This window comes from Paramisgurnus dabryanus, chromosome 8 (assembly GCF_030506205.2).
Source record: "Paramisgurnus dabryanus chromosome 8, PD_genome_1.1, whole genome shotgun sequence".
NCBI lineage: Eukaryota > Metazoa > Chordata > Actinopteri > Cypriniformes > Cobitidae > Paramisgurnus > Paramisgurnus dabryanus.
In genome coordinates this window covers 10,423,080-10,433,295 of record NC_133344.1, presented here as the reverse complement: position 1 = coordinate 10,433,295, position 10,216 = coordinate 10,423,080, and the positions used below count along the sequence as shown (strand labels likewise).

General features: G+C 36.3%; 1 protein-coding gene across 1 annotated transcript in view; it reads left to right on the top strand.

Moving 5' to 3' along the window:
* The first annotated feature begins 1,387 nt into the window (after positions 1-1,387).
* Positions 1,388-10,216, top strand: part of LOC135771807 (protein NLRC3-like) — a 41,632-nt gene continuing 32,803 nt past the window's right edge. The window contains exons 1-4 of the mRNA XM_073815537.1: positions 1,388-1,649; positions 1,857-1,941; positions 2,048-2,131; positions 2,316-3,356. Coding sequence (XP_073671638.1) covers positions 1,898-1,941; positions 2,048-2,131; positions 2,316-3,356 — 1,169 coding nt within the window. The 5' untranslated portion in view covers positions 1,388-1,649; positions 1,857-1,897. The remainder of the gene's footprint in view (positions 1,650-1,856; positions 1,942-2,047; positions 2,132-2,315; positions 3,357-10,216) is intronic.

Genomic DNA, 10,216 nt, shown 5'->3' with positions numbered 1-10,216 from the left:
CCTTTGAATCTAGTTGAGACTTTTGTTGGTAAATTGTGTATTTGTTCACCCTACAAAAATAATAATAGATCAATCCGTTCATTATTCCAGTAGGATATTGTTACTTTGCGATCTGTGACTGCTAATAGGAATAATACTGTAAAATATCAGCTGGAAAAAAGTCTGGATGCTTTCACACTTATTTCTTAACCAATTAAGTAAAAGACATTTATTTTAAAATAATTCACAAGTGTTACCCTGCAAACCACTATATAAAACAATCCAAGAACGACTTTTTTCTCCAGTTGCTCATTTTGTGACAATTCTGATGAAAGTTCATCTTTTTTGAGCATTGATTTACTAAGATATTTTTGCATTTTACGATTTATTAGGTTTTTGTATTGGTTTTTGTTGGTCTCTAATGGTATAAATTGGTTCTATTGGTTCTATGTATTGGTCCTAATAAAGTTTGTATTGGTTCTAATGGAATATGGCCCAAAACACACTACAGTGTAGTGGTTTTAATGGTAAATGCTAATGGTTCCTATTGTTATTTTAATGGAAACTATTAGAATTTTCTGTAATGGGTTTATTGTTTTTTTTTTTAGCAGGGTTGAGAAACTAGACAGATAAAGTGATCAGGTTTTGCATGGAAAGCTAATTATGGACCAACTATCACAATATCACCAATGCCGCCTTGGTTTTTTAGTGAACCACAAATAGACCTCACAATACATGAAAAAAATTCAAAAGGGAGAAATTGGAGGGGATATAAAATCAGTGGCAATAAAACATTAAAAAGTTAATTATTCATGTATTCACATAAAATACTGGGGCAAAAAAAAACTAAGTCAAGGGTCACTGGTACAGCCATGAATGGGGCTTGGCTAATTCCTAACACATTCACAAGGCGCTGTACAAAGATAAAAAATGCACGCATTGAATAAAGATGGGTATGTATTCATTTGTCTAAATTGAGGTAAGAACATAGTAAAATATTGAAAAACGGTGGTGTTTTCCTTTAAATTAGCATTATAATATACATTTTTATAGCATACAAAGTAAATTAAAGCAAAATAATATCAATCATAATCTAAGTAGGTCTTTGTGATGTGTGTCAGGAAATGGAGACAGTGGAGCATGTTTTATTCAGATGTGTGAGGTATCAGCAGGAAACAATATCATATATTAGAGAAGACGTGTGTTACAGAATTCACAATGGGTAATATTTTAAATGAAGGGACAAAACAAGTATGTTAATAATAGCAATAATGAGGTTCTTAAAAAACACCGCATTAATGAATAGAATTCATGCAGATTATCCTCGTCACACTTCAGTACAGTAGGTGGCGGTATGCACATTTACAGTTGGTTTGCAACCCGCCAGTAAACCCACAAAAGAAGATGACAACCCAAACAAACGCGGAGACCCCCCAAAAAGCGAATGACTTTGAGGTATTTACCTCACTACTTATTTTTACCGTTTGATTCTGTTTTAATGTCTGAATGTCAGTAAGAAGAAAATAACGTTTAGATATGAATCTGCATACGCGATGTACATCGGTTATATTTATCATTGAAAGCTCATTTAAAGACATCTCGAGTAAAACAGTTTAACGGAACACGAGTACAAAATGCTGCATCCTCGTCGTATGTGAAGTTTAATGCATGTAAGGAAATTACACAGAGACACACAACTATGACGTTTTTTGATTTACACATTTGTTTGAAAGCGATTCAATATGTTTTTATGTCTTAACAACAGACTGTAAAGGATTATATGTAAGATCACATGTTGTTTTCAATAAACATTAATGTTATTTGTTGAATACAGTACACATGATTAACTGTCATCTGATCTGTGTGTTATATTTCAGTTTATCAGAAGAGATTAGATGAAGAGTTCAGTTGTGTGTCTATGAAGAATGAGAGGCCAATGGATCCACCAACAGCATTTAAGAGGTGACCTGACAAAAAAAATAACATTTACATTTAACACAGTTTTATTCACACAAAGACGCACATCAATTAAAACGTAATATTTTTTGATTCTCTTCCTGATATCCAGATCAGACGTAATGGAACCCGTCTGTAAAAAGGTGAAGTTTGAGCAATCTGTGAATCAACCACAATATGTGTGTCCTCAATACAGGTAAACTATAGATAATTTGACATTTGATTCTGTTTGTTTTAGATGTTATGTCTGGTTATAAATACACAAATACAGTAACATTTCAGCATGTGATAAATCTAAAAAATGTTGTGATCTTAAACGATAACAAAAATCAAATTTCCTCAATACATGTACTTCTCTAACTTCTGTTTTCATTTCACAGCCATGACTCTAAAATTAATGAAGTCCTGAACACATTTAAATCAAATCTGAGAGAGAAGTTTCAGTGTTTGTATCCAGGAACATCAAAGCAGAGAAACTCAACACTACTGAACGAGATCTACACAGAGCTCAACATCACAGAGATTAAAAGTGGAGAGGCAGAGGAGACACCAATCAAATGTAATGACATCTTTAAACCTTTACCTGAGCAACACAAACACATCAGAAGTGTGATGACAAAGGGAGTTGCTGGCATTGGAAAAACAGTCTCTGTACAGAAGTTCATTCTGGACTGGGCTGAAGAGAAAGAGAATCAGGACGTCCACCTCATATTTCCACTTCCTTTCCGAGAGATCAATTTGTTGAAGGACAAAACACTCAGTCTTTTAGATCTTCTTCATCTTTTTTTCCCAGAGACAAAAGAAATGGAAATCTTCAGTGATGAATATAAAGTGTTGTTCATCTTTGATGGTTTGGAAGAGTGTCGTCTGTCTCTGGATTTTCACAGCAGTGTGAGGTTGTGTGATGTAAGTGAATCAACCTCAGTGGACGTGATGCTGACAAACCTCATCAAGGGGAATCTGTTTCCCTCTGCTCGCATCTGGATCACCTCCAGACCAGCAGCAGCTGATCTCATCCCCTCTGAGTGTGTTGATCGAGTCACAGAGGTACGAGGCTTCAGTGATCCACAGAAGGAGAAATACTTCAGAAAGAGAATCAGACATAAGAGTTTGGCCAAGAAAATCATCTCACACCTGAAGTCATCCAGAAGTCTCTTCATCATGTGTCACATCCCAGTGTTCTGCTGGATTTCAGGCACTGTTCTAGAGAGAATATTGAGTGAATCAAAAAGAAGAGAGATCCCCAAGAATCTCACTGAAATGTACACACACTTCCTGATCATTCAGAAGGACTACGAGAAGAATAAAGACATCATCTTCAAAATTTGTAAACTGGCTTTTGAGCAGATTATGAAAGGCAATCTGATCTTCTATGATGAAGACCTGAGAGAGTGTGGCATTGATGTATCAGAAGCATCGGTGTACTCAGGATTGTGTACTCAGATCTTCAGAGAGGAGTTTGGTTTGTGTCAGAGGAAAGTTTACAGCTTTTTTCATCCGAGCATTCAGGAACATCTAGCAGCTCTACATGTGCACCTTTCTTTTATGAACAACAACTTAAATGTGTTGACTGCATTTAAAATGAATCAAAGTTGTAAGCCTTCAATAATTGATCTGTATCAGAGAGCTATAGATGAGACTGTGAAGAGTAAAAGTGGACATCTGGATCTCTTTCTTCGTTTTTTTCTGGGTTTGTCACAGAAGTCGCATCAGAATCTCATACCAGGTCTGAGGTTACTGACATGCTACAACAATGCGAAAACAATGAAATACATAAAAGAGAAGATCAGGAAGAATCCTTCACCAGAGAAATCCATCAATCTGTTTCAGTGTCTGAATGAACTGGGTGATGTTTTACTAGTGAAGGAAATCCAACAATATCTGACATCTACAATAATAAATAAAACCACACTGTCTTCATATCAGTGGTCAGCTATAGTTTCGGTGATGCTGACATCAAAACAGGAGCTGAAGTTTACTATGAATCCGTTTGTTAAAGGAATTAATGCTGAATCACTGAAAGTTCTTAAGGAGCTGCTGCCTGTGATTTGTGAGTCCAGATCAGTTCAGTAAGTGTGAACAGTCACTTTACTCTTAAACCTTTATTATTGCACTGATTCTTGAAACTTTGGCAAAACATGTCCCACTAAGAAAAGTGCTAATTCTGTTGGAAATTAAAAACATTTTCATGAAGAAAAGGGTGTGACGGTCATTATATAACCGTGAGACCGACGGTTATAGTTGAACAGACCGACTGTTATAGTTGAACACCGTCATTAGAACTCTATAACCGCCAAAACCGTGTTTTTAAAATATTTTTTAAAACATTTTTTATCATAAAGTATTTTTAAATACTAATTAAAAACAACTGTTATCAGTCTGTGTTACACGCACCCCTAACGTTCTCGCAGTGAAAAATACAGAGCGGAGCAGACACTGACAACGCGCCGACATACAGGACAGACCAGGTTACTTTTCAGTACTTTTGAGATTAAACATATTAAAGTCTCACCTTTCAAATAATCTCTTCCTTCTAGTTAATTTATAGCATCAAATAAACATGAATGACCATGAGAAGGAATGTTGTTTTATCCGCGGAAAGGCGTCAGTACACTCCGCTTTTCAAGTTCAAATCCTCCCATGCTACTAACTCTCTTGAACCCACATTCACTGCTAGTTGTCTTGCTGTTAATTTTAAAGAAACGTAGAGAAAGTAGCTAATCAGTGTCCAGTTTATTCAAACGCCGGGTGAGCACTGTGCAGCGCGTCTGCGGAGAGCGTTTGCTGCGCGTGGCCATTGTGCTTTTATGCGGCTTTCACATAGGATGCGGGGTGCGCTGCGCTCGCCGCTGGGTTCCGCGCAGCCAAGCGATTTGTGCTCTGATGGCCAGACCAAAGTAGGCGGGGTTTTCAATAAATTACTACAGTGTTTATATTTGCGTTAAATAGTCGATGAGGAATACAGAGACTGATGTTGCTCGTCTCCATTTCACGTAACTTTAAGCCTACCTACAACAATGCTGCTTGACTTAAAACACACCTGACATGCCAACTTGAATTGCTGCGTGTTTCCATGACACGGCTATCCTTCCGATGTGTCTGTAGGAGCATGCACTTGTATTATAAAGCTCTGAGAATCCCGAGTATAAATTTCGCCCATGGCACAAATCTGTTTCTCTGAAGATTATTAAAATACATGATAGATAGAGGATTAATTTAAGCTGGGCAGAGTGTGACAGCGCAGTCTTCTGTCAACAGTGTGTTTTTTAAATATTTCATTGCTTTCTGTTAAATTGTTTAAAGTTATTACTGTTTAAAACACTTTGCATCACATTCATGATTTTATGGTAAAATGACACTTTCCCGTCAATCTACGAGCATTTAAACCCCCACCGACGGTAATGTTACGAACCGTCACATTTGACTCACGTCGTAACAGTCATCACCAATTATGAAACCGGCACACCCCTATCAGGGGGTCCTTTGCACATATGTAAGGTTCTTTTATAGGTTTATTTTTTATTAATTTAATGATTATATGCTGGCCCATTGCCTTCAAAATCAGCTATCCTCGGTTAAGAGATAATCATTTCAACTTGATTAAAAAAGCCAAAAGTAATAATTGAATTGAATAATATATTTACCACATGAAAGAGTACATTATAATATGTATTAAAAACTACAAACAGTCAGTTTTGAACAATATTTTTCTATTATTTTGTGATTGCTCAAAATGTGTCCCACATATTCATCACCACCGTCAGATATTTATAAAAAGCAATAAAATCAGACAACTAAAGCGGGTCAACTGCATTCCTGAGGACCCCATTTTCAAAACCTTTAGCTCTACTGCATGCTTCAAGATCACTCAAGCTCTTGTATGTTTGCTATTTTCTGTTAAACTTGTTCATATTTTTGGACACTGCTAGTGTGACAACCATAACATGTCAACACCGTCATCTTTGTAAAAAAATATTAGATTAGATTATGAAATAAATGTATAATTTTTAAGAGAAGGTCTGAAGTAGCTAGCAATAGAGGGGAAACAAGATGGCTAATGTGAACAACTCATCTATTTCATGTGAAAGAGAAGGTTTTTGTCACCACCGTCTGATGTCACCGCTGTCAGGTTTTCTGTCTTTTCTGTCAGGTTTTAAGTATTTTAGGAAGTTATGATTTGATATTTGTTCATCACAGTGCTCAGGATTGTTATTTTTTGGACCAAATATTTAAGTTTTTAGCAAGAAGCCATTGACTTGAGTGGTATACATTTTTGAATTGTATGTTGTAATGAGGCCACTGTCACCACCGTCAGATTAGTGTCACCACCGTCAGACAGAGTTTTATTTGTTTTAAATGAATATGCTTACAATATGTTTCTTCAGTGCTGTTTAGTTAATAAATTAATAGTCTCTATCTTTATTAATACAAAAATATGTTTATTAAATAAAAAAAATCATTACTTTTTCTATTTAGGCTTAAAGTAAGCGTTATATGAGTAATAACTGGAAAAACACCTATTTTATGAAAAAAAAAAAAATACAAACGAGGAGGTTGCACCGGTAAATTGCTGAACAGCCAAGACCTTGGTCTTAAAATGATATACCTTCAGATTTTGTAATTTAACTAACTTTTTTTTCAAAAGTTAAACCTGTTTTATCCAAATTCCCAAGAATCACTGATTGGTAATATTTTAAACATCTTTTTTATTTCTCTACAGGTTAATTTCTTGGAATATCACAGATGAACGTTGTGTTGCTCTGTCTTCAGCTCTGAGATCAAACCCATCACACCTGAGAGAACTGAATCTGGGTCATAATAAACTGAAAGATTCAGGAGTGAAGCTGCTCTCTGACGTACTGAAGAATCCTGACTGTAAACTGCAGATACTGAAGTAAGAGCATATGATGTTTTGAGATTAAATAAAGTCATGAATCTATTTTAATTGTTTATTGTCTATCTGCTGTTGTGAATTTATCTTTACATGATGATCTAATCCTCCAAAGAGGATACTTCAGGTCTGATAATGATGACAAACAGGAGACTTTAACCCTATAACTGTCACCGCCCCTTTTGAGTGGGGGGGGGTGACTATCTGCAGCTGATCTCCGGGTCTGGTGCTAGCACTTTTAGCACAGCGAAAATAGTCCCCTGCTATTGAAAGGAAATGAGGGGACTATTTTTGGGCACAGGGTAATATCACTACACCTGCTGCAGCCATGTTACATCAGCAAAGTCCTTGATTATTACGGCACTTTGAGAGTATAGTTCCTAGCCATATCTGCCTAGAAAATAGCAGCTTTTAGTTTTCCGTCGGTCTTAGTACACACTATAACTACAGAAGAGTCAAGTTTTAAATAGGAAAAATATTGAAACTCTTTGGTGTTTTTTTAGCACGATGCTAATGGTCTAATCATATTCAATGGATTGTGCTAAGCTATGCTAAAAGTGCTAGCGCCAGACCCGGAGATCCGCTGAATGGATTCCAAAATGGTAGGAATTCAGCGACGCTCCTGCCACGCAAACACGCGCTGCTCATGCTTTCGGTGTTCATGCTTTAACTTGTTAACATGGGCAGTGTTGGGAAAGTTACTTTCAAATGGTAATACATTATATATTACAAATTACTGTAATTTGAAAGTAATTGGTTACATTAAAATATTACTGTCTCTGAACTGTAATGAGTTACACTACTTTTGCGTTACTTTTGAGTTACTTTCATCAAAATTATGACAGAAGTATGACTAGGCATTATAAAATGTTAAAATGTAGTTTATTGCTGCTTATAAATCTAGAAGTTATGTGTTGGCCCTCGAGCTTTGAAAAGGCACAGTGAAGACTTATGGCAAAATACAGTAACAATCACTGTCAGAATCATAAATATAGACAAATGATTGGGTAAAAGTCTGGTAAATTATGGTACACATACCAAACACAATAGAGCTAGAGCCCACTATAATGCAACCTATAGACTAATAACATGGCAAGACACACAACCTCTTTCTCATTTCTTTTCTTTAATTCACTTTTAATTCAGATTCACAGCACAAACCTGGCATGCACTGGGTTGACACAACTTATAAAAAAGTGCTATTGGAGGATCAGGCCTCAAGGAATACAGCTCATTTCAGTACAATATAAGGATTACATGTAGACTAACATATAAAACACAGACAAACAGAGGAACACTTCTTTTTGCCAAACAATGAATATAGGTTTCCATACAAAGGCTGGTAAAAACTTTAAACAGTGATGTTTAAAAGTACTATTTAGATAAACTTGTTTAAGTCTACACTAATGTTACGTTGTAGTTTAGGTTGCTGTTTGTAATAAAACTGTAGATAGCATAGCAATAGGCTAGAAGCAATCAATTATGTATATGGACTGTAACCATAGCAACGTTAGCTTACCTTGTCATTGGTGCTGTTAATATGGATTTTACTGGCAAGATTTCTAAAAGTTTCTTTATTTCTGAGGTTCAAGCAGCACAGGAGACCGATAGAAACTTTCTGTTGCTTTTACTAAGTGCTCTCATTCGCAGGTTTATGCGTGTGCGGCGCTACCGGACCTGATTGCGACCACTTTAGTCAATGTTTGTACAGCCGCGGACTTCCCAGATTCGTCTCTTTTTAAGAAACGCTTCTATACTTGACGCGCACCGCGTCCAAATCGCAGTTCAAATACAAAATGAAAGTAAAAATGAACATGCTGCATACTGTACCCGGAAACTGAAATATGGACGTTATTTTACCTGCAGCTTTTTCCTGTTTAGATGCTGGTCGCGCGCATTGGTCAAAAATAAAAATAACACGGTCTATTTTTGAAATGCATTGTTCTAACGCGCTCGTTACTAAGACTGTAACGAGTAAAATATTACCAATTTTTTTATCAGTAATGCGTTATATTACTGCGTTACAGCAAAAACAAATATATTACTGTAATATATTTTGCAATGCGTTACTCCCAACACTGAACATGGATGCCTAAAAAACATGCGCCGCTTACGCGCTGCTCACACTTGCGTTGTGAAACCGACGTAACAGTGATTTGAGCTTTAGATTTGTAATGATCTTTAAAGGGATAGTTCACTCAAAAATTAACATTTTATCCTGAATCACTTACCTCTGCGTCGTTCCAAACCCATTAGTCTTTTGATCTTGAAAACACATTTTAAAATATTTTTGATAAAAACTGGGATGCTTGTGACTGTCCCATAATATGCTATTGAAGTATCAGTGTGCGTCCATTACCAGACTGTAGGGATGTAACGATTAAATCGGGTGTCCCATTAAAAATGGCTGTCTGAATTCGGTTTTGAATTGCAAGGCTGCAATTCTTTGTTTTATGCACAGCTTGTGCGTGTACTACGGCATTTGGTCAGTATGAAGTCCTTATCAATCTAAAATCATTATGAGTCGGAGTCGTTTATAGCGTGCCTTTAAAAAAGCAACACTCGTCAAACACAATGATTCAAAATATTCTTTATAATCATGAAAATACCTGAAACAATTTGAAGAACAGCGATATACAGTCTTGTTCAAAATAATAGCAGTACAATGTGACTAACCAGAATAATCAAGGTTTTTAGTATATTTTTTATTGCTACGTGGCAAACAAGTTACCAGTAGGTTCAGTAGATTCTCAGAAAACAAACAAGACCCAGCATTCATGATATGCACGCTCTTAAGGCTGTGCAATTGGGCAATTAGTTGAAAGTGGTGTGTTCAAAAAAATAGCAGTGTCTACCTTTGACTGTACAAACTCAAAACTATTTTGTACAAACATTTTTTTTTTCTGGGATTTAGCAATCCTGTGAATCACTAAACTAATATTTAGTTGTATGACCACAGTTTTTTAAAACTGCTTGACATCTATGTGGCATGGAGTCAACCAACTTGTGGCATCTCTCAGCTGTTATTCCACTCCATGATTCTTTAACAACATTCCACAATTCATTCACATTTCTTGGTTTTGCTTCAGAAACAGCATTTTTGATATCACCCCACAAGTTCTCAATTGGATTAAGGTCTGGAGATTGGGCTGGCCACTCCATAACATTAATTTTGTTGGTTTGGAACCAAGACTTTGCCCGTTTGCTAGTGTGTTTTGGGTCATTGTCTTGTTGAAACAACCATTTCAAGGGCATGTCCTCTTCAGCATAGGGCAACATGACCTCTTCAAGTATTTTAACATATGCAAACTGATCCATGATCCCTGGTATGCGATAAATAGGCCCAACACCATAGTAGGAGAAACATGCCCATATCATGATGCTTGCACC